General features: G+C 51.2%; 1 protein-coding gene across 2 annotated transcripts in view; it reads left to right on the top strand.

Annotated features, from left to right (window-relative positions):
- Positions 1-26,203, top strand: part of focad (focadhesin) — a 116,280-nt gene that overhangs the window by 61,244 nt on the left and 28,833 nt on the right. For both annotated transcript variants that reach the window (XM_079257441.1, XM_079257442.1), the window contains exons 30-32: positions 16,363-16,482; positions 16,680-16,802; positions 16,877-16,954. In XM_079257441.1, the coding sequence (XP_079113567.1) occupies positions 16,363-16,482; positions 16,680-16,802; positions 16,877-16,954 (321 nt within the window). The remainder of the gene's footprint in view (positions 1-16,362; positions 16,483-16,679; positions 16,803-16,876; positions 16,955-26,203) is intronic.

The raw sequence follows: 26,203 nt of genomic DNA, 5'->3' as shown, positions 1-26,203 counted from the left end.
CCAGTAGGACACCTGGACCCTTCATAACCAGTAGGACGCCTGGACCCTTCATAACCAGTAGGACGCCTGGGCCCTTCATAACTAGCAGGATACCTGGACCCTTCATAACTAGCAGGATACCTGGACCCTTCATAACCAGTAGGACACCTGGACTCTTCATAACCAGTAGGACACCTGGACCCTTCATAACCAGTAGGATACCTGGGCCCTTCATAACCAGCAGGATACCTGGACCCTTCATAACCAGTAGGACACCTGGACCCTTCATAACCAGTAGGACACCTGGACTCTTCATAACCAGTAGGACACCTGGACCCTTCATAACCAGTAGGATACCTGGGCCCTTCATAACCAGCAGGATACCTGGACCCTTCATAACCAGTAGGACACATGGACCCTTCATAACCAGTAGGACACCTGGACCCTTCATAACCAGCAGGATACCTGGACCCTTCATAACCAGCAGGACACCTGGACCCTTCATAACCAGTAGGACACCTGGACCCTTCATAACCAGTAGGACACCTGGACCCTTCATAACCAGCAGGATACCTGGACCCTTCATAACCAGCAGGATACCTGGATCCTTCATAACCAGTAGGATACCTGGGCCCTTCATAACCAGCAGGATACCTGGGCCCTTCATAACCAGCAGGATACCTGGGCCCTTCATAACCAGCAGGACACCTGGGCCCTTCATAACCAGCAGGATACCTGGACCCTTCATAACCAGCAGGATACCTGGACCCTTCATAACCAGTAGGATACCTGGACCCTTCATAACCAGCAGGATACCTGGACCTTTCATAACCAGCAGGATACCTGGACCCTTCATAACCAGTAGGACACCTGGGCCCTTCATAACCAGCAGGATACCTGGACCTTTCATAACCAGCAGGATACCTGGGCCCTTCATAACCAGCAGGACACCTGGGCCCTTCATAACCAGCAGGATACCTGGACCCTTCATAACCAGTAGGATACCTTGACCCTTCATAACCAGCAGGATACCTGGACCTTTCATAACCAGCAGGATACCTGGACCCTTCATAACCAGTAGGACACCTGGGCCCTTCATAACCAGCAGGATACCTGGACCTTTCATAACCAGCAGGATACCTGGACCCTTCATAACCAGTAGGACACCTGGGCCCTTCATAACCAGCAGGATACCTGGACTCTTCATAACCAGTAGGATACCTGGACCTTTCATAACCAGCAGGATACCTGGACCTTTCATAACCAGCAGGATACCTGGACCCTTCATAACCAGCAGGATACCTGGACCTTTCATAACCAGCAGGATACCTGGACCCTTCATAACCAGTAGGATACCTGGGCCCTTCATAACCAGCAGGACACCTGGACCCTTCATAACCAGTAGGACACCTGGACCCTTCATAACCAGTAGGACACCTGGACCATTCATAACCAGCAGGATACCTGGACCTTTCATAACCAGCAGGATACCTGGACCCTTCATAACCAGCAGGATCCCTGGACCTTTCATAACCAGCAGGATACCTGGACCCTTCATAACCAGTAGGATACCTGGGCCCTTCATAACCAGCAGGACACCTGGACCCTTCATAACCAGTAGGACACCTGGACCCTTCATAACCAGTAGGACACCTGGACCATTCATAACCAGCAGGATACCTGGACCTTTCATAACCAGCACGATACCTGGACCCTTCATAACCAGTAGGACACCTGGGCCCTTCATAACCAGCAGGATACCTGGACCTTTCATAACCAGCAGGATACCTGGACCCTTCATAACCAGCAGGATACCTGGACCCTTCATAACCAGTAGGATACCTGGACCTTTCATAACCAGCAGGATACCTGGACCTTTCATAACCAGCAGGATACCTGGACCCTTCATAACCAGTAGGATACCTGGACCTTTCATAACCAGCAGGATACCTGGACCCTTCATAACCAGTAGGACACCTGGGCCCTTCATAACCAGCAGGATACCTGGACCCTTCATAACCAGTAGGATACCTGGGCCCTTCATAACCAGTAGGACACCTGGATCCTTCATAACCAGCAGCATACCTGGACCCTTCATAACCAGTAGGACACATGGACCCTTCATAACCAGTAGGACACCTGGACCCTTCATAACCAGTAGGATACCTGGGCCCTTCATAACCAGCAGGATACCTGGACCCTTCATAACCAGTAGGATACCTGGGCCCTTCATAACCAGCAGGACACCTGGACCCTTCATAACCAGTAAGACACCTGGACCCTTCATAACCAGTAGGACACCTGGACCCTTCATAACCAGTAGGACACCTGGACCCTTCATAACCAGTAGGACACCTGGACCCTTCATAACCAGTAGGACACCTGGACCCTTCATAACCAGTAGGAAACCTGGACCCTTCATAACCAGTAGGACACCTGGACCCTTCATAACCAGTAGGACACCTGGACCCTTCATAACCAGCAGGATACCTGGACCCTTCATAACCAGCAGGATACCTGGACCCTTCATAACCAGTAGGATGCCTGGACCCTTCATAACCAGTAGGACGCCTGGACCCTTCATAACCAGTAGGACGCCTGGACCCTTCATAACCAGTAGGACGCCTGGACCCTTCATAACCAGTAGGACGCCTGGACCCTTCATAACCAGTAGGACGCCTGGACCCTTCATAACCAGTAGGACGCCTGGGCCCTTCATAACCAGTAGGATACCTGGACCCTTCATAACCAGTAGGACGCCTGGACCCTTCATAACCAGTAGGACGCCTGGACCCTTCATAACCAGTAGGACGCCTGGACCCTTCATAACCAGTAGGACGCCTGGGCCCTTCATAACTAGCAGGATACCTGGACCCTTCATAACTAGCAGGATACCTGGACCCTTCATAACAAGTAGGACACCTGGACCCTTCATAACCAGTAGGATACCTGGACCCTTCATAACCAGTAGTACACCTGGACCCTTCATAACCAGTAGTACACCTGGACCCTTCATAACCAGTAGGACACCTGGACCCTTCATAACCAGTAGGACACCTGGACCCTTCATAACCAGTAGGACACCTGGACCCTTCATAACCAGTAGGACACCTGGACCCTTCATAACCAGTAGGATACCTGGGCCCTTCATAACCAGTAGGATACCTGGACCCTTCATAACCAGCAGGATACCTGGACCCTTCATAACCAGCAGGATACCTGGACCCTTCATAACCAGTAGGATACCTGGGCCCTTCATAACCAGCAGGACACCTGGACCCTTCATAACCAGCAGGACACCTGGACCCTACATAACCAGTAGGATACCTGGACCCTTCATAACAAGTAGGACACCTGGACCCTACATAACCAGTAGGACACCTGGACCCTTCATAACCAGTAGGACACCTGGACCCTTCATAACCAGTAGGACACCTGGACCCTTCATAACCAGTAGGACACCTGGACCCTTCATAACCAGTAGGACACCTGGACCCTTCATAACCAGTAGGACACCTGGGCCCTTCATAACCAGCAGGACACCTGGACCCTTCATAACCAGTAGGATACCTGGACCCTTCATAACCAGTAGGATACCTGGACCCTTCATAACCAGCAGGATACCTGGACCCTTCATAACCAGTAGTACACCTGGACCCTTCATAACCAGTAGGATACCTGGGCCCTTCATAACCAGCAGGACACCTGGACCCTTCATAACCAGTAGGATACCTGGACCCTTCATAACCAGCAGGATACCTGGACCCTTCATAACCAGTAGGACACATGGACCCTTCATAACCAGTAGGACACCTGGACCCTTCATAACCAGTAGGACACCTGGGCCCTTCATAACCAGTAGGATACCTGGGCCCTTCATAACCAGCAGGATACCTGGACCCTTCATAACCAGTAGGATACCTGGGCCCTTCATAACCAGTAGGACACCTGGACCCTTCATAACCAGTAGGACGCCTGGACCCTTCATAACCAGTAGGACACCTGGGCCCTTCATAACCAGTAGGATACCTGGGCCCTTCATAACCAGTAGGACGCCTGGACCCTTCATAACCAGTAGGACGCCTGGACCCTTCATAACCAGTAGGATACCTGGACCCTTCATAACCAGCAGGATACCTGGACCCTTCATAACCAGTAGGATACCTGGACCCTTCATAACCAGCAGGATACCTGGACCTTTCATAACCAGCAGGATACCTGGACCCTTCATAACCAGTAGGACACCTGGGCCCTTCATAACCAGCAGGATACCTGGACCCTTCATAACCAGCAGGATACCTGGGCCCTTCATAACCAGTAGGACACCTGGGCCCTTCATAACCAGCAGGACACCTGGACCCTTCATAACCAGTAGGATACCTGGACCTTTCATAACCAGCAGGATACCTGGACCTTTCATAACCGGCAGGATACCTGGACCCTTCATAACCAGCAGGATACCTGGACCTTTCATAACCAGCAGGATACCTGGACCTTTCATAACCAGTAGGACACCTGGGCCCTTCATAACCAGTAGGACACCTGGGCCCTTCATAACCAGTAGGACACCTGGATCCTTCATAACCAGCAGCATACCTGGACCCTTCATAACCAGTAGTACACCTGGACCCTTCATAACCAGCAGCATACCTGGACCCTTCATAACCAGTAGGACACCTGGACCCTTCATAACCAGTAGGACACCTGGACCCTTCATAACCAGCAGGATACCTGGACCCTTCATAACCAGCAGGATGCCTGGACCCTTCATAACCAGTAGGATGCCTGGACCCTTCATAACCAGTAGGACGCCTGGACCCTTCATAACCAGTAGGACGCCTGGACCCTTCATAACCAGTAGGACGCCTGGACCCTTCATAACCAGTAGGACGCCTGGACCCTTCATAACCAGTAGGACGCCTGGACCCTTCATAACCAGTAGGACGCCTGGGCCCTTCATAACTAGCAGGATACCTGGACCCTTCATAACTAGCAGGATACCTGAACCCTTCATAACAAGTAGGACACCTGGACCCTTCATAACCAGTAGTACACCTGGACCCTTCATAACCAGTAGTACACCTGGACCCTTCATAACCAGTAGGATACCTGGACCCTTCATAACCAGTAGTACACCTGGACCCTTCATAACCAGTAGGATACCTGGACCCTTCATAACCAGTAGGACACCTGGGTCCTTCATAACCAGCAGGACACCTGGACCCTTCATAACCAGTAGGATACCTGGACCCTTCATAACCAGTAGGACGCCTGGACCCTTCATAACCAGTAGGACGCCTGGACCCTTCATAACCAGTAGGACGCCTGGACCCTTCATAACCAGTAGGACGCCTGGGCCCTTCATAACTAGCAGGATACCTGGACCCTTCATAACTAGCAGGATACCTGGACCCTTCATAACAAGTAGGACACCTGGACCCTTCATAACCAGTAGGACACCTGGACCCTTCATAACCAGTAGGATACCTGGACCCTTCATAACCAGTAGGACACCTGGACCCTTCATAACCAGTAGTACACCTGGACCCTTCATAACCAGTAGGACACCTGGACCCTTCATAACCAGCAGGATACCTGGACCCTTCATAACCAGTAGGACACCTGGACCTTTCATAACCAGTAGTACACCTGGACCCTTCATAACCAGCAGGACACCTGGACCCTTCATAACCAGTAGGACACCTGGACCCTTCATAACCAGTAGGACACCTGGACCCTTCATAACCAGTAGGACACCTGGACCCTTCATAACCAGCAGGATACCTGGACCCTTCATAATCAGCAGGATACCTGGACCCTTCATAACCAGTAGGATACCTGGGCCCTTCATAACCAGTAGGATACCTGGACCCTTCATAACCAGTAGGACACCTGGACCCTTCATAACCAGTAGGATACCTGGACCTTTCATAACCAGCAGGATACCTGGACCTTTCATAACCAGCAGGATACCTGGACCCTTCATAACCAGCAGGATACCTGGACCCTTCATAACCAGTAGGACGCCTGGACCTTTCATAACCAGTAGGAAACCTGGACCCTTCATAACCAGTAGGATACCTGGGCCCTTCATAACCAGCAGGATACCTGGACCCTTCATAACCAGCAGGATACCTGGACCCTTCATAACCAGTAGGACACCTGGACCCTTCATAACCAGTAGGACCCCTGGACCCTTCATAACCAGTAGGACGCCTGGACCCTTCATAACCAGTAGGATACCTGGACCCTTCATAACCAGTAGGATACCTGGACCCTTCATAACCAGTAGGACGCCTGGACCCTTCATAACCAGCAGGATACCTGGACCCTTCATAACCAGTAGGACGCCTGGACCCTTCATAACCAGTAGGACGCCTGGACCCTTCATAACCAGTAGGATGCCTGGACCCTTCATAACCAGTAGGACGCCTGGACCCTTCATAACCAGCAGGATACCTGGACCCTTCATAACCAGTAGGACACCTGGACCCTTCATAACCAGTAGGACGCCTGGACCCTTCATAACCAGTAGGACGCCTGGACCCTTCATAACCAGTAGGACACCTGGGCCCTTCATAACCAGCAGGATACCTGGACCCTTCATAACCAGTAGGACACCTGGACTCTTCATAACCAGTAGGACACCTGGACCCTTCATAACCAGTAGGATACCTGGGCCCTTCATAACCAGCAGGATACCTGGACCCTTCATAACCAGTAGGACACCTGGACCCTTCATAACCAGTAGGACACCTGGACCCTTCATAACCAGCAGGATACCTGGACCCTTCATAACCAGTAGGACACCTGGACCCTTCATAACCAGTAGGACACCTGGACCCTTCATAACCAGTAGGATACCTGGACCCTTCATAACCAGTAGGATACCTGGACCCTTCATAACCAGCAGGATACCTGGACCCTTCATAACCAGTAGGACACCTGGACCTTTCATAACCAGTAGTACACCTGGACCCTTCATAACCAGTAGGATACCTGGGCCCTTCATAACCAGCAGGACACCTGGACCCTTCATAACCAGTAGGACACCTGGACCCTTCATAACCAGTAGGACACCTGGACCCTTCATAACCAGCAGGATACCTGGACCCTTCATAACCAGCAGGATACCTGGACCCTTCATAACCAGTAGTACACCTGGACCCTTCATAACCAGTAGGATACCTGGGCCCTTCATAACCAGCAGGATACCTGGACCTTTCATAACCAGTAGGATACCTGGACCCTTCATAACCAGTAGGACACCTGGATCCTTCATAACCAGTAGGATACCTGGGCCCTTCATAACCAGTAGGATACCTGGGCCCTTCATAACCAGCAGGACACCTGGGCCCTTCATAACCAGCAGGATACCTGGACCCTTCATAACCAGTAGGATACCTGGACCCTTCATAACCAGCAGGATACCTGGACCTTTCATAACCAGCAGGATACCTGGACCTTTCATAACCAGCAGGATACCTGGACCCTTCATAACCAGTAGGACACCTGGACCCTTCATAACCAGTAGGACACCTGGGCCCTTCATAACCAGCAGGATACCTGGACCTTTCATAACCAGCAGGATACCTGGACCCTTCATAACCAGTAGGACACCTGGGCCCTTCATAACCAGCAGGATACCTGGACCCTTCATAACCAGCAGGATACCTGGACCCTTCATAACCAGTAGGATACCTGGACCTTTCATAACCAGCAGGATACCTGGACCCTTCATAACCAGCAGGATACCTGGACCCTTCATAACCAGTAGGATACCTGGACCCTTCATAACCAGCAGGATACCTGGACCTTTCATAACCAGCAGGATACCTGGACCCTTCATAACCAGCAGGATACCTGGACCCTTCATAACCAGCAGGATACCTGGACCCTTCATAACCAGCAGGATACCTGGACCTTTCATAACCAGCAGGATACCTGGACCCTTCATAACCAGTAGGATACCTGGGCCCTTCATAACCAGCAGGACACCTGGACCCTTCATAACCAGTAGGACACCTGGACCCTTCATAACCAGTAGAACACCTGGACCATTCATAACCAGCAGGATACCTGGACCTTTCATAACCAGCAGGATACCTGGACCCTTCATAACCAGCAGGATACCTGGACCTTTCATAACCAGCAGGATACCTGGACCCTTCATAACCAGTAGGATACCTGGGCCCTTCATAACCAGCAGGACACCTGGACCCTTCATAACCAGTAGGACACCTGGACCCTACATAACCAGTAGGACACCTGGACCATTCATAACCAGCAGGATACCTGGACCTTTCATAACCAGCACGATACCTGGACCCTTCATAACCAGTAGGACACCTGGGCCCTTCATAACCAGCAGGATACCTGGACCCTTCATAACCAGTAGGACACCTGGACCTTTCATAACCAGCAGGATACCTGGACCTTTCATAACCAGCAGGATACCTGGGCCCTTCATAACCAGCAGGATACCTGGGCCCTTCATAACCAGCAGGATACCTGGACCCTTCATAACCAGTAGGATACCTGGGCCCTTCATAACCAGTAGGACACCTGGATCCTTCATAACCAGCAGCATACCTGGACCCTTCATAACCAGTAGGACACATGGACCCTTCATAACCAGTAGGACACCTGGACCCTTCATAACCAGTAGGATACCTGGGCCCTTCATAACCAGCAGGATACCTGGACCCTTCATAACCAGCAGGATACCTGGGCCCTTCATAACCAGCAGGACACCTGGACCCTTCATAACCAGTAGGACACCTGGACCCTTCATAACCAGTAGGACACCTGGACCCTTCATAACCAGTAGGATACCTGGGCCCTTCATAACCAGTAGTACACCTGGACCCTTCATAACCAGTAGGATACCTGGATCCTTCATAACCAGCAGGACGCCTGGACCCTTCATAACCAGTAGGATGCCTGGACCCTTCATAACCAGTAGGATGCCTGGGCCCTTCATAACCAGCAGGATACCTGGACCCTTCATAACCAGTAGGACACCTGGACCCTTCATAACCAGTAGGAAACCTGGACCCTTCATAACCAGTAGGCCACCTGGACCCTTCATAACCAGCAGGATACCTGGACCCTTCATAACCAGTAGGATACCTGGACCTTTCATAACCAGTAGGATACCTGGGCCCTTCATAACCAGTAGGATACCTGGGCCCTTCATAACCAGTAGGACACCTGGACCCTTCATAACCAGTAGGATACCTGGACCCTTCATAACCAGTAGGACACCTGGACCCTTCATAACCAGTAGGACACCTGGACCCTTCATAACCAGTAGGACACCTGGACCTTTCATAACCAGCAGGATACCTGGACCTTTCATAACCAGCAGGATACCTGGGCCCTTCATAACCAGCAGGATACCTGGGCCCTTCATAACCAGCAGGATACCTGGACCCTTCATAACCAGTAGGATACCTGGGCCCTTCATAACCAGTAGGACACCTGGATCCTTCATAACCAGCAGCATACCTGGACCCTTCATAACCAGTAGGACACATGGACCCTTCATAACCAGTAGGACACCTGGACCCTTCATAACCAGTAGGATACCTGGGCCCTTCATAACCAGCAGGATACCTGGACCCTTCATAACCAGCAGGATACCTGGGCCCTTCATAACCAGCAGGACACCTGGACCCTTCATAACCAGTAGGACACCTGGACCCTTCATAACCAGTAGGACACCTGGACCCTTCATAACCAGTAGGATACCTGGGCCCTTCATAACCAGTAGTACACCTGGACCCTTCATAACCAGTAGGATACCTGGATCCTTCATAACCAGCAGGACGCCTGGACCCTTCATAACCAGTAGGATGCCTGGACCCTTCATAACCAGTAGGATGCCTGGGCCCTTCATAACCAGCAGGATACCTGGACCCTTCATAACCAGTAGGACACCTGGACCCTTCATAACCAGTAGGAAACCTGGACCCTTCATAACCAGTAGGCCACCTGGACCCTTCATAACCAGCAGGATACCTGGACCCTTCATAACCAGTAGGATACCTGGACCTTTCATAACCAGTAGGATACCTGGGCCCTTCATAACCAGTAGGATACCTGGGCCCTTCATAACCAGTAGGACACCTGGACCCTTCATAACCAGTAGGATACCTGGACCCTTCATAACCAGTAGGACACCTGGACCCTTCATAACCAGTAGGACACCTGGGCCCTTCATAACCAGTAGGACACCTGGGCCCTTCATAACCAGTAGGATACCTGGGTCCTTCATAACCATTAGGATACCTGGGCCCTTCATAACCAGTAGGACACCTGGACCCTTCATAACCAGTAGGATACCTGGACCCTTCATAACCAGCAGGATACCTGGGTCCTTCATAACCAGCAGGATACCTGGACCCTTCATAACCAGCAGGATACCTGGACCCTTCATAACCAGCAGGATACCTGGACCCTTCATAACCAGTAGCACGCCTGGACCCTTCATAACCAGTAGGACGCCTGGACCCTTCATAACCAGTAGGACGCCTGGACCCTTCATAACCAGTAGGACGCCTGGGCCCTTCATAACTAGCAGGATACCTGGACCCTTCATAACCAGCAGGATACCTGGACCCTTCATAACCAGTAGGACACCTGGACCCTTCATAACCAGTAGGACACCTGGACCCTTCATAACCAGTAGGATACCTGGACCCTTCATAACCAGTAGTACACCTGGACCCTTCATAACCAGTAGGATACCTGGGCCCTTCATAACCAGTAGGATACCTGGGCCCTTCATAACCAGCAGGACACCTGGGCCCTTCATAACCAGCAGGATACCTGGACCCTTCATAACCAGTAGGATACCTGGACCCTTCATAACCAGCAGGATACCTGGACCTTTCATAACCAGCAGGATACCTGGACCTTTCATAACCAGCAGGATACCTGGACCCTTCATAACCAGTAGGACACCTGGGCCCTTCATAACCAGCAGGATACCTGGACCTTTCATAACCAGCAGGATACCTGGACCCTTCATAACCAGTAGGACACCTGGGCCCTTCATAACCAGCAGGATACCTGGACCCTTCATAACCAGCAGGATACCTGGACCCTTCATAACCAGTAGGATACCTGGACCTTTCATAACCAGCAGGATACCTGGACCCTTCATAACCAGCAGGATACCTGGACCCTTCATAACCAGTAGGACACCTGGACCCTTCATAACCAGTAGGATACCTGGACCCTTCACAACCAGCAGGACACCTGGGCCCTTCACAACCAGCAGGATACCTGGACCATTCATAACCAGTAGGATACCTGGACCCTTCATAACCAGCAGGATACCTGGACCCTTCATAACCAGCAGGATACCTGGACCTTTCATAACCAGCACGATACCTGGACCCTTCATAACCAGTAGGACACCTGGGCCCTTCATAACCAGCAGGATACCTTGACCTTTCATAACCAGCAGGATACCTGGACCCTTCATAACCAGTAGGACACCTGGGCCCTTCATAACCAGCAGGATACCTGGACCCTTCATAACCAGTAGGACACCTGGACCTTTCATAACCAGCAGGATACCTGGACCTTTCATAACCAGCAGGATACCTGGGCCCTTCATAACCAGCAGGATACCTGGGCCCTTCATAACCAGCAGGATACCTGGACCCTTCATAACCAGTAGGATACCTGGGCCCTTCATAACCAGTAGGACACCTGGATCCTTCATAACCAGCAGCATACCTGGACCCTTCATAACCAGTAGGACACATGGACCCTTCATAACCAGTAGGACACCTGGGCCCTTCATAACCAGCAGGATACCTGGACCCTTCATAACCAGCAGGATACCTGGGCCCTTCATAACCAGCAGGACACCTGGACCCTTCATAACCAGTAGGACACCTGGACCCTTCATAACCAGTAGGACACCTGGACCCTTCATAACCAGTAGGATACCTGGGCCCTTCATAACCAGTAGTACACCTGGACCCTTCATAACCAGTAGGATACCTGGATCCTTCATAACCAGCAGGACGCCTGGACCCTTCATAACCAGTAGGATGCCTGGACCCTTCATAACCAGTAGGATGCCTGGGCCCTTCATAACCAGCAGGATACCTGGACCCTTCATAACCAGTAGGACACCTGGACCCTTCATAACCAGTAGGAAACCTGGACCCTTCATAACCAGTAGGCCACCTGGACCCTTCATAACCAGCAGGATACCTGGACCCTTCATAACCAGTAGGATACCTGGACCTTTCATAACCAGTAGGATACCTGGGCCCTTCATAACCAGTAGGATACCTGGGCCCTTCATAACCAGTAGGACACCTGGACCCTTCATAACCAGTAGGATACCTGGACCCTTCATAACCAGTAGGACACCTGGACCCTTCATAACCAGTAGGACACCTGGGCCCTTCATAACCAGTAGGACACCTGGGCCCTTCATAACCAGTAGGATACCTGGGTCCTTCATAACCATTAGGATACCTGGGCCCTTCATAACCAGTAGGACACCTGGACCCTTCATAACCAGTAGGATACCTGGACCCTTCATAACCAGCAGGATACCTGGGTCCTTCATAACCAGCAGGATACCTGGACCCTTCATAACCAGCAGGATACCTGGACCCTTCATAACCAGCAGGATACCTGGACCCTTCATAACCAGTAGCACGCCTGGACCCTTCATAACCAGTAGGACGCCTGGACCCTTCATAACCAGTAGGACGCCTGGACCCTTCATAACCAGTAGGACGCCTGGGCCCTTCATAACTAGCAGGATACCTGGACCCTTCATAACCAGCAGGATACCTGGACCCTTCATAACCAGTAGGACACCTGGACCCTTCATAACCAGTAGGACACCTGGACCCTTCATAACCAGTAGGATACCTGGACCCTTCATAACCAGTAGTACACCTGGACCCTTCATAACCAGTAGGATACCTGGACCCTTCATAACCAGTGGGATACCTGGACCCTTCATAACCAGTAGGACGCCTGGACCCTTCATAACCAGTAGGACGCCTGGACCCTTCATAACCAGTAGGACGCCTGGACCCTTCATAACCAGTAGGACGCCTGGGCCCTTCATAACTAGCAGGATACCTGGACCCTTCATAACTAGCAGGATACCTGGACCCTTCATAACTAGCAGGATACCTGGACCCTTCATAACAAGTAGGATACCTGGACCCTTCATAACCTGTAGTACACCTGGACCCTTCATAACCAGTAGGATACCTGGACCCTTCATAACCAGTAGGACACCTGGACCCTTCATAACCAGCAGGATACCTGGACCCTTCATAACCAGCAGGATACCTGGACCCTTCATAACCAGCAGGATACCTGGACCCTTCATAACCAGTAGGACGCCTGGACCCTTCATAACCAGTAGGATGCCTGGACCCTTCATAACCAGTAGGACGCCTGGACCCTTCATAACCAGTAGGACGCCTGGACCCTTCATAACCAGTAGGACGCCTGGACCCTTCATAACCAGTAGGACGCCTGGACCCTTCATAACCAGTAGGATGCCTGGACCCTTCATAACCAGCAGGATACCTGGGTCCTTCATAACCAGTAGGACGCCTGGACCCTTCATAACCAGTAGGATGCCTGGGCCCTTCATAACTAGCAGGATACCTGGACCCTTCATAACAAGTAGGACACCTGGACCCTTCATAACCAGCAGGATACCTGGACCCTTCATAACCAGCAGGATACCTGGACCCTTCATAACCAGTAGGACACCTGGACTCTTCATAACCAGTAGGACACCTGGACCCTTCATAACCAGTAGGATACCTGGGCCCTTCATAACCAGCAGGATACCTGGACCCTTCATAACCAGCAGGATACCTGGACCCTTCATAACCAGCAGGACACCTGGACTCTTCATAACCAGTAGGACACCTGGACCCTTCATAACCAGCAGGATACCTGGACCCTTCATAACCAGTAGGACACCTGGACCCTTCATAACCAGCAGGATACCTGGACCCTTCATAACCAGTAGGATACCTGGACCCTTCATAACCAGTAGGATACCTGGACCCTTCATAACCAGCAGGATACCTGGACCCTTCATAACCAGTAGGACACCTGGACCTTTCATAACCAGTAGGAAACCTGGACCCTTCATAACCAGTAGGATACCTGGACCCTTCATAACCAGTAGGACACCTGGACCCTTCATAACCAGTAGGACACCTGGACCCTTCATAACCAGTAGGACACCTGGACCCTTCATAACCAGTAGGATACCTGGACCCTTCACAACCAGCAGGACACCTGGGCCCTTCACAACCAGCAGGATACCTGGACCATTCATAACCAGTAGGATACCTGGACCCTTCATAACCAGTAGGACACCTGGACCCTTCATAACCAGTAGGACACCTGGACCCTTCATAACCAGTAGGATACCTGGGCCCTTCATAACCAGGTTTGCCCACTGCAGCAGCTCTTCCTGCGTCCTCCAACCAGATCTTTTCCAGACTTTCAGGTTTCATGTCTCTGAGCAGCAGAGCTTCAGCTCCCTCCTGAGAAGTTCTTTTGGATGTAGGTCTGGAGTCTGGCTGGGCCGCTCCAGAACCTCGACAGGCTTCTTACGGAGCCACTCCTTGTTGGAAGACCCAGCCACGGGACGGTGGTACAACCTCCATCGTGGAGGTTGTACCACCCTGTTCATGGTCTCCTCCATGTGGTGCAGTCGTTCCTCTGCGGAAGAAAATCTCTCCATCGTCTCTAAAGGAACAAACTGCGATATCGCAGGGTGTTCGGAGCCTCCTCCAGACCTCCAGGCCTCCTCCAGACCTCCTCCAGGCCTCCTCCAGGTCTCCTCCAGACCTCCAGACCTCCTCCACACCTTCTAGACTCATCAGACCACATGACTCTGGACCAGGGTCGGTCTGGAACAGGGTCGGTCTGGACGTGTCAGACCACATGACTCTGGACCAGGGTCGGTCTGGAACAGGGTCGGTCTGGACCGGGTCTCCACATCCGGACCTCGTGAGGGCCCACCCTGCAGGTTTTTGGGTGTCCCCGCTGTGACACCTGACTCAGATCGAAGTTCATTAACCGGCAGGTTTAGAAGATGACAACAAGTTGACAATCAAGCAGGTTGAACCGGATCACAAACCCTCTTCCAGAGTCCAGTCCGTGTGCTCCCAGAAAACTGAAGCCTCTGCTTCTCTGCTTCTCTGCTTCTCTGGTTCTCTGCGCTGACCAGTGGCTTTCTGCCGGCAGCACAGCTGTTCCGCCCCATTAAAGCTCCTCTTGCAGCTGAAACATCGTCACCCTGCAGGAGTTGGGGCTCTGACCTGTTGGCTTGCACCTTGTTTGTTTTCTGGCCAGGTGTTGTTTATGTAACCAGCTGCTTGTTGTAACATGTTCTTCCCACCACAAGGTGGCGTCAGTCGACCAAGCTGTTTACCAGCCTTCAGCTGAAAACTGCAGAACTCTTCACTGTAGCTGGGTTCTGGTTCAAAGTGTGTCACTTTGGGGTTTGATGCTGATGTAGAACAAAACTAAGAAACAAGCAGAGACAAAGAGCAGAACCACAAACAAAGCATTACAAGCTGCAGGTAAAGCTAACAGCCTACAACCACTGGAACGACACATCAGATTCAGATTAAACGTTTTTCTTTTCAGTTAAGTTGACACATTAATCTGCTCCGTGCTGCAGCAGAAAACATCCAAAACCCTTAGGGTTTGGATGTATTTATATTAAACAACATAGAAATATAACACAAAAATAAAGAAATAGGTTTTAGAGGACACACAAACATCAAAGCAAAGAAAACACCAAAACAAGGTACAACTATTCAGGCAAGCGCCCCCTGTTCCCGAATGCTTCCCAGAGATATTTAAATTCGGACTGTTCCCCTTTGTAATGTTAGTTTTTACTATATAATCTGAGCTCTTTTATGCAGACTCGCACATCTACAAACAAACCAGTAATTAGTCTATATCTGTGTTTTTTGGGTAGATTCCAAGTGAAACCTGAACTTGTAGAACAAAGCTACTGATGGTCGTGGAAATGCTTGAAAGACATAAAAACCTTAAATTTGGCTTTTATGGATTACTTTTCCTCTTTACTAACACCAGAAGGTGTTGTTGTGTCAAATCACTGGATATCGTTTCATTTGGGTGATTATATTAGTGATGCTGTTGATTCCACAGATGCAACACCCAACAGCTGGTTTTATTACAGGGGAGAAATAATCAACCCAACACTTGTTTGACTTGTCATTATTTTGCTTTCAATGTATTAACTTGTTTCATTCCGTTCTCTCATCTTTTATTTAACTGGTGAAGTGTTTTCATGACATTTCCTCCCATCTTCCACCTGTCCAGGTTCTGTCTTACTCTGTAGCATGTGTGAGCATCTCTGCCTTCAGTGAAGGTATTATCGATGCTGTCAAAGCTGAGGAGGTGATGACCACTCTGCGCACCTTGACTGAGGAGAGCCAGCAGGTCAGGAGGGCCTTGGTTTTCATAGTCAGGATCGGTTCTTCCAACCCCCCCATGCATGTCTTACAGACTGTTGGTGGCTGGAAAAACCTCCTGTGGTTGTATTTACAAGGTTAAAAGCATGATTCTTAGTGGAAAGGAGCTTTTAACACCTTTATCTCATCATTTTGGGACATCCTAACTTTAACCAGTGTCTTCAGACTCCAGGCTTCTCACTGGCTCTCGGGTTGGTTGTGCATGGACTGTCGCTCTCTGGCCATGGTAAAGCAGAGGACATCCAGCCTCGTCTATTGGCTGCTTGGATCAAGATCTTACTGGCCGAGGTATGGCGGCTCGTGTCATTATTCTATGTCCAATAAACATGTCCATGTTTAGAGGAGTTGTCTTTGTGTTGCAGGGTTGTCCCACCATGCAGCGGCTTGCTGCTGCAAACGGCCTGGTGGCCTTGGTGGGTTCAGAGAGTTACCTCATTCAGGTAAGAAGTCCTTCTTGTCTCGCATGAGTCCTGAACATGTTGATTCATGTAGCTCAGCAGAACCTGATTGTCTACGTTTGTTCATGTAACAGCGCGATCTGCACCCTGATCATTTAACTGTTAAGAATGTGCAGAGAAGACTAGAAAACCAGATGGTCCTCTTCGTCAGGACGACTTTCTAGTTCCGAATCGTCCTCTTCGTCAGGACGACTTTCTAGTTCCGAATCGTCCTCTTCGTCAGGACGACTTTCTAGTTCCGAATCGTCCTCTTCGTCAGGACGACTTTCTAGTTCCGAATCGTCCTCTTCGTCAGGACGACTTTCTAGTTCCGAATCGTCCTCTTCGTCAGGACGACTTTCTAGTTCCGAATCGTCCTCTTCGTCAGGACGACTTTCTAGTTCCGAATCGTCCTCTTCGTCAGGACGACTTTCTAGTTCCGAATCGTCCTCTTCGTCAGGACGACTTTCTAGTTCCGAATCGTCCTCTTCGTCAGGACGACTTTCTAGTTCCGAATCGTCCTCTTCGTCAGGACAACTTTCTAGTTCCGAATCGTCCTCTTCGTCAGGACGACTTTCTAGTTCCGAATCGTCCTCTTCGTCAGGACGACTTTCTAGTTCCGAATCGTCCTCTTCATCAGGACGACATTCTAGTTCCGAATCGTCCTCTTCGTCAGGACGACTTTTTAGTTCCGAATCGTCCTCTTCGTCAGGACGACTTTCTAGTTCCGAATCGTCCTCTTCGTCAGGACGACTTTCTAGTTCCGTATCGTCCTCTTCGTCAGGACGACTTTCTAGTTCCGAATCGTCCTCTTCGTCAGGACGACTTTCTAGTTCCGAATCGTCCTCTTCGTCAGGACGACTTTCTAGTTCCGAATCGTCCTCTTCGTCAGGACGACTTTCTAGTTCCGAATCGTCCTCTTAGTCAGGACGACTTTCTAGTTCCGAATCGTCCTCTTAGTCAGGACGACTTTCTAGTTCCGAATCGTCCTCTTCGTCAGGACGACTTTCTAGGACCGAATCGTCCTCTTAGTCAGGACGACTTTCTAGGACCAAATCGTCCTCTTAGTCAGGACGACTTTCTAGTTCCGAATCGTCCTCTTCGTCAGGACGACTTTCTAGTTCCGAATCGTCCTCTTCGTCAGGACGACTTTCTAGTTCCGAATCGTCCTCTTCGTCAGGACGACTTTCTAGTTCCGAATCGTCCTCTTCGTCAGGACGACTTTCCAGTTCCGAATCGTCCTCTTCGTCAGGACGACTTTCTAGTACCGAATCGTCCTCTTCGTCAGGACGACTTTCAAGGACCGAATCGTCCTCTTCGTCAGGACGACTTTCTAGGACCGAATCGTCCTCTTCGTCAGGACGACTTTCTAGTTCCGAATCGTCCTCTTCGTCAGGACGACTTTCTAGTTCCGAATCGTCCTCTTCGTCAGGACGACTTTCTAGTTCCGAATCGTCCTCTTCGTCAGGACGACTTTCTAGGACCGAATCGTCCTCTTCGTCAGGACGACTTTCTAGTTCCGAATCGTCCTCTTCGTCAGGACGACTTTCTAGTTCCGAATCGTCCTCTTCGTCAGGACGACTTTCTAGTTCCGAATCGTCCTCTTCGTCAGGACGACTTTCTAGTTCCGAATCGTCCTCTTCGTCAGGACGACTTTCTAGTTCCGAATCGTCCTCTTCGTCAGGACGACTTTCTAGGACCGAATCGTCCTCTTCGTCAGGACGACTTTCTAGTTCCGAATCGTCCTCTTCGTCAGGACGACTTTCTAGTTCCGAATCGTCCTCTTCGTCAGGACGACTTTCAAGGACCGAATCGTCCTCTTCGTCAGGACGACTTTCTAGGACCGAATCGTCCTCTTCGTCAGGACGACTTTCTAGTTCCGAATCGTCCTCTTCGTCAGGACGACTTTCTAGTTCCGAATCGTCCTCTTCGTCAGGACGACTTTCTAGTTCCGAATCGTCCTCTTCGTCAGGACGACTTTCTAGGACCGAATCGTCCTCTTCGTCAGGACGACTTTCTAGTTCCGAATCGTCCTCTTCGTCAGGACGACTTTCTAGTTCCGAATCGTCCTCTTCGTCAGGACGACTTTCTAGTTCCGAATCGTCCTCTTCGTCAGGACGACTTTCTAGTTCCGAATCGTCCTCTTCGTCAGGACGACTTTCTAGTTCCGAATCGTCCTCTTCGTCAGGACGACTTTCTAGTTCCGAATCGTCCTCTTCGTCAGGACGACTTTCTAGTTCCGAATCGTCCTCTTCGTCAGGACGACTTTCTAGGACCGAATCGTCCTCTTCGTCAGGACGACTTTCTAGGACCGAATCGTCCTCTTCGTCAGGACGACTTTCTAGGACCGAATCGTCCTCTTCGTCAGGACGACTTTCTAGTTCCGAATCGTCCTCTTCGTCAGGACGACTTTCTAGTTCCGAATCGTCCTCTTCGTCAGGACGACTTTCTAGTTCCGAATCGTCCTCTTCGTCAGGACGACTTTCTAGTTCCGAATCGTCCTCTTCGTCAGGACGACTTTCTAGTTCCGAATCGTCCTCTTCGTCAGGACGACTTTCTAGTACCGAATCGTCCTCTTCGTCAGGACGACTTTCTAGTTCCGAATCGTCCTCTTCGTCAGGACGACTTTCTAGTTCCGAATCGTCCTCTTCGTCAGGACGACTTTCTAGTTCCGAATCGTCCTCTTCGTCAGGACGACTTTCTAGTTCCGAATCGTCCTCTTCGTCAGGACGACTTTCTAGTTCCGAATCGTCCTCTTCGTCAGGACGACTTTCTAGTTCCGAATCGTCCTCTTCGTCAGGACGACTTTCTAGTTCCGAATCGTCCTCTTCGTCAGGACGACTTTCTAGGACCGAATCGTCCTCTTCGTCAGGACGACTTTCTAGGACCGAATCGTCCTCTTCGTCAGGACGACTTTCTAGGACCGAATCGTCCTCTTCGTCAGGACGACTTTCTAGGACCGAATCGTCCTCTTCGTCAGGACGACTTTCTAGGACCGAATCGTCCTCTTCGTCAGGACGACTTTCTAGGACCGAATCGTCCTCTTCGTCAGGACGACTTTCTAGGACCGAATCGTCCTCTTCGTCAGGACGACTTTCTAGGACCGAATCGTCCTCTTCGTCAGGACGACTTTCTAGTTCCGAATCGTCCTCTTCGTCAGGACGACTTTCTAGTTCCGAATCGTCCTCTTCGTCAGGACGACTTTCTAGTTCCGAATCGTCCTCTTCGTCAGGACGACTTTCTAGGACCGAATCGTCCTCTTCGTCAGGACGACTTTCTAGGACCGAATCGTCCTCTTCGTCAGGACGACTTTCTAGGACCGAATCGTCCTCTTCGTCAGGACGACTTTCTAGTTCCGGATCGTCCTCTTCGTCAGGACGACTTTCTAGTTCCGAATCGTCCTCTTCGTCAGGACGACTTTCTAGTTCCGAATCGTCCTCTTCGTCAGGACGACTTTCTAGTTCCGAATCGTCCTCTTCGTCAGGACGACTTTCTAGTTCCGAATCGTCCTCTTCGTCAGGACGACTTTCTAGTTCCGAATCGTCCTCTTCGTCAGGACGACTTTCTAGTTCCGAATCGTCCTCTTCGTCAGGACGACTTTCTAGTACCGAATCGTCCTCTTCGTCAGGACGACTTTCTAGTTCCGAATCGTCCTCTTCGTCAGGACGACTTTCTAGTTCCGAATCGTCCTCTTCGTCAGGACGACTTTCTAGTTCCGAATCGTCCTCTTTGTCAGGACGACTTTCTAGTTCCGAATCGTCCTCTTCGTCAGGACGACTTTCTAGTTCCGAATCGTCCTCTTCGTCAGGACGACTTTCTAGTTCCGAATCGTCCTCTTCGTCAGGACGACTTTCTAGTTCCGAATCGTCCTCTTCGTCAGGACGACTTTCTAGTTCCGAATCGTCCTCTTCGTCAGGACGACTTTCTAGGACCGAATCGTCCTCTTCGTCAGGACGACTTTCTAGGACCGAATCGTCCTCTTCGTCAGGACGACTTTCTAGGACCGAATCGTCCTCTTCGTCAGGACGACTTTCTAGGACCGAATCGTCCTCTTCGTCAGGACGACTTTCTAGGACCGAATCGTCCTCTTCGTCAGGACGACTTTCTAGGACCGAATCGTCCTCTTCGTCAGGACGACTTTCTAGGACCGAATCGTCCTCTTCGTCAGGACGACTTTCTAGGACCGAATCGTCCTCTTCGTCAGGACGACTTTCTAGGACCGAATCGTCCTCTTCGTCAGGACGACTTTCTAGGACCGAATCGTCCTCTTCGTCAGGACGACTTTCTAGTTCCGGATCGTCCTCTTCGTCAGGACGACTTTCTAGGACCGGATCGTCCTCTTCGTCAGGACGACTTTCTAGGACCGGATCGTCCTCTTCGTCAGGACGACTTTCTAGGACCGGATCGTCCTCTTCGTCAGGACGACTTTCTAGGACCGGATCGTCCTCTTCGTCAGGACGACTTTCTAGGACCGGATCGTCCTCTTCGTCAGGACGACTTTCTAGGACCGGATCGTCCTCTTCGTCAGGACGACTTTCTAGGACCGAATCGTCCTCTTCGTCAGGACGACTTTCTAGGACCGAATCGTCCTCTTCGTCAGGACGACTTTCTAGGACCGAATCGTCCTCTTCGTCAGGACGACTTTCTAGTTCCGAATCGTCCTCTTCGTCAGGACGACTTTCTAGTTCCGAATCGTCCTCTTCGTCAGGACGACTTTCTAGTTCCGAATCGTCCTCTTCGTCAGGACGACTTTCTAGTTCCGAATCGTCCTCTTCGTCAGGACGACTTTCTAGTTCCGAATCGTCCTCTTCGTCAGGACGACTTTCTAGTTCCGAATCGTCCTCTTCGTCAGGACGACTTTCTAGTTCCGAATCGTCCTCTTCGTCAGGACGACTTTCTAGTTCCGAATCGTCCTCTTCGTCAGGACGACTTTCTAGGACCGAATCGTCCTCTTCGTCAGGACGACTTTCTAGGACCGAATCGTCCTCTTCGTCAGGACGACTTTCTAGTTCCGAATCGTCCTCTTCGTCAGGACGACTTTCTAGTTCCGAATCGTCCTCTTCGTCAGGACGACTTTCTAGTTCCGAATCGTCCTCTTCGTCAGGACGACTTTCTAGGACCGAATCGTCCTCTTCGTCAGGACGACTTTCTAGGACCGAATCGTCCTCTTCGTCAGGACGACTTTCTAGGACCGAATCGTCCTCTTCGTCAGGACGACTTTCTAGGACCGAATCGTCCTCTTCGTCAGGACGACTTTCTAGGACCGAATCGTCCTCTTCGTCAGGACGACTTTCTAGGACCGAATCGTCCTCTTCGTCAGGACGACTTTCTAGGACCGAATCGTCCTCTTCGTCAGGACGACTTTCTAGGACCGAATCGTCCTCTTCGTCAGGACGACTTTCTAGGACCGAATCGTCCTCTTCGTCAGGACGACTTTCTAGGACCGAATCGTCCTCTTCGTCAGGACGACTTTCTAGTTCCGGATCGTCCTCTTCGTCAGGACGACTTTCTAGTTCCGGATCGTCCTCTTCGTCAGGACGACTTTCTAGTTCCGGATCGTCCTCTTTGTCAGGACGACTTTCTAGGACCGGATCGTCCTCTTTGTCAGGACGACTTTCTAGGACCGGATCGTCCTCTTCGTCAGGACGACTTTCTAGGACCGGATCGTCCTCTTCGTCAGGACGACTTTCTAGGACCGGATCGTCCTCTTCGTCAGGACGACTTTCTAGGACCGGATCGTCCTCTTCGTCAGGACGACTTTCTAGGACCGGATCGTCCTCTTCGTCAGGACGACTTTCTAGGACCGGATCGTCCTCTTCGTCAGGACGACTTTCTAGGACCGGATCGTCCTCTTCGTCAGGACGACTTTCTAGGACCGGATCGTCCTCTTCGTCAGGACGACTTTCTAGGACCGGATCGTCCTCTTCGTCAGGACGACTTTCTAGGACCGAATCGTCCTCTTCGTCAGGACGACTTTCTAGGACCGAATCGTCCTCTTCGTCAGGACGACTTTCTAGTTCCGAATCGTCCTCTTCGTCAGGACGACTTTCTAGTTCCGAATCGTCCTCTTCGTCAGGACCACTTTCTAGTTCCGAATCGTCCTCTTCGTCAGGACCACTTTCTAGTTCCGAATCGTCCTCTTCGTCAGGACCACTTTCTAGTTCCGAATCGTCCTCTTCGTCAGGACCACTTTCTAGTTCCGAATCGTCCTCTTCGTCAGGACGACTTTCTAGGACCGAATCGTCCTCTTCGTCAGGACGACTTTCTAGTTCCGAATCGTCCTCTTCGTCAGGACGACTTTCTAGGACCGAATCGTCCTCTTCGTCAGGACGACTTTCTAGGACCGAATCGTCCTCTTCGTCAGGACGACTTTCTAGGACCGAATCGTCCTCTTCGTCAGGACGACTTTCTAGGACCGAATCGTCCTCTTCGTCAGGACGACTTTCTAGGACCGAATCGTCCTCTTCGTCAGGACGACTTTCTAGGACCGAATCGTCCTCTTCGTCAGGACGACTTTCTAGGACCGAATCGTCCTCTTCGTCAGGACGACTTTCTAGGACCGAATCGTCCTCTTCGTCAGGACGACTTTCTAGGACCGAATCGTCCTCTTCGTCAGGACGACTTTCTAGGACCGAATCGTCCTCTTCGTCAGGACGACTTTCTAGTTCCGAATCGTCCTCTTCGTCAGGACGACTTTCTAGGTCCGAATCGTCCTCTTCGTCAGGACGACTTTCTAGTTCCGAATCGTCCTCTTCGTCAGGACGACTTTCTAGGACCGAATCGTCCTCTTCGTCAGGACGACTTTCTAGTTCCGAATCGTCCTCTTCGTCAGGACGACTTTCTAGTTCCGAATCGTCCTCTTCGTCAGGACGACTTTCTAGTTCCGAATCGTCCTCTTCGTCAGGACGACTTTCTAGGACCGAATCGTCCTCTTCGTCAGGACGACTTTCTAGGACCGAATCGTCCTCTTCGTCAGGACGACTTTCTAGGACCAAATCGTCCTCTTCGTCAGGACGACTTTCTAGTTCCGGATCGTCCTCTTCGTCAGGACGACTTTCTAGTTCCGGATCGTCCTCTTCGTCAGGACGACTTTCTAGTTCCGGATCGTCCTCTTCGTCAGGACGACTTTCTAGTTCCGAATCGTCCTCTTCGTCAGGACGACTTTCTAGTTCCGGATCGTCCTCTTCGTCAGGACGACTTTCTAGTTCCGGATCGTCCTCTTCGTCAGGACGACTTTCTAGGACCGGATCGTCCTCTTCGTCAGGACGACTTTCTAGGACCGGATCGTCCTCTTCGTCAGGACGACTTTCTAGGACCGGATCGTCCTCTTCGTCAGGACGACTTTCTAGGACCGGATCGTCCTCTTCGTCAGGACGACTTTCTAGGACCGGATCGTCCTCTTCGTCAGGACGACTTTCTAGGACCGGATCGTCCTCTTCGTCAGGACGACTTTCTAGGACCGGATCGTCCTCTTCGTCAGGACGACTTTCTAGGACCGGATCGTCCTCTTCGTCAGGACGACTTTCTAGGACCGGATCGTCCTCTTCGTCAGGACGACTTTCTAGGACCGGATCGTCCTCTTCGTCAGGACGACTTTCTAGGACCGGATCGTCCTCTTCGTCAGGACGACTTTCTAGGACCGGATCGTCCTCTTCGTCAGGACGACTTTCTAGGACCGAATCGTCCTCTTCGTCAGGACGACTTTCTAGGACCGGATCGTCCTCTTCGTCAGGACGACTTTCTAGTTCCGAATCGTCCTCTTCGTCAGGACGACTTTCTAGTTCCGAATCGTCCTCTTCGTCAGGACGACTTTCTAGGACCGGATCGTCCTCTTCGTCAGGACGACTTTCTAGGACCGGATCGTCCTCTTCGTCAGGACGACTTTCTAGGACCGGATCGTCCTCTTCGTCAGGACGACTTTCTAGGACCGGATCGTCCTCTTCGTCAGGACGACTTTCTAGGACCGAATCGTCCTCTTCGTCAGGACGACTTTCTAGGACCGAATCGTCCTCTTCGTCAGGACGACTTTCTAGTTCCGAATCGTCCTCTTCGTCAGGACCACTTTCTAGTTCCGAATCGTCCTCTTCGTCAGGACCACTTTCTAGTTCCGAATCGTCCTCTTCGTCAGGACCACTTTCTAGTTCCGAATCGTCCTCTTCGTCAGGACCACTTTCTAGTTCCGAATCGTCCTCTTCGTCAGGACCACTTTCTAGTTCCGAATCGTCCTCTTCGTCAGGACCACTTTCTAGTTCCGAATCGTCCTCTTCGTCAGGACGACTTTCTAGGACCGAATCGTCCTCTTCGTCAGGACGACTTTCTAGTTCCGAATCGTCCTCTTCGTCAGGACGACTTTCTAGGACCGAATCGTCCTCTTCGTCAGGACGACTTTCTAGGACCGAATCGTCCTCTTCGTCAGGACGACTTTCTAGGACCGAATCGTCCTCTTCGTCAGGACGACTTTCTAGGACCGGATCGTCCTCTTCGTCAGGACGACTTTCTAGGACCGAATCGTCCTCTTCGTCAGGACGACTTTCTAGTTCCGAATCGTCCTCTTCGTCAGGACGACTTTCTAGTTCCGAATCGTCCTCTTCGTCAGGACGACTTTCTAGTTCCGAATCGTCCTCTTCGTCAGGACGACTTTCTAGGACCGAATCGTCCTCTTCTTCAGGACGACTTTCTAGGACCGAATCGTCCTCTTCGTCAGGACGACTTTCTAGTTCCGAATCGTCCTCTTCGTCAGGACGACTTTCTAGGACCGAATCGTCCTCTTCGTCAGGACCACTTTCTAGTTCCGAATCGTCCTCTTCGTCAGGACGACTTTCTAGTTCCGAATCGTCCTCTTCGTCAGGACGACTTTCTAGTTCCGAATCGTCCTCTTCGTCAGGACGACTTTCTAGTTCCGAATCGTCCTCTTCGTCAGGACGACTTTCTAGTTCCGAATCGTCCTCTTCGTCAGGACGACTTTCTAGTTCCGAATCGTCCTCTTCGTCAGGACGACTTTCTAGGACCGAATCGTCCTCTTCGTCAGGACGACTTTCTAGTTCCGAATCGTCCTCTTCGTCAGGACGACTTTCTAGTTCCGAATCGTCCTCTTCGTCAGGACGACTTTCTAGTTCCGAATCGTCCTCTTCGTCAGGTCGACTTTCTAGTTCCGAATCGTCCTCTTCGTCAGGACGACTTTCTAGTTCCGAATCGTCCTCTTCGTCAGGACGACTTTCTAGTTCCGAATCGTCCTCTTCGTCAGGACGACTT

The sequence above is a fragment of the Telmatherina bonti genome (genome assembly GCF_933228915.1).
Source record: "Telmatherina bonti genome assembly, chromosome: 18".
In the NCBI taxonomy this organism is placed as follows: domain Eukaryota; kingdom Metazoa; phylum Chordata; class Actinopteri; order Atheriniformes; family Telmatherinidae; genus Telmatherina; species Telmatherina bonti.
The sequence above is the reverse complement of the archived record's forward strand: the minus strand, read 5'-3'. Positions and strand labels throughout refer to the sequence as shown.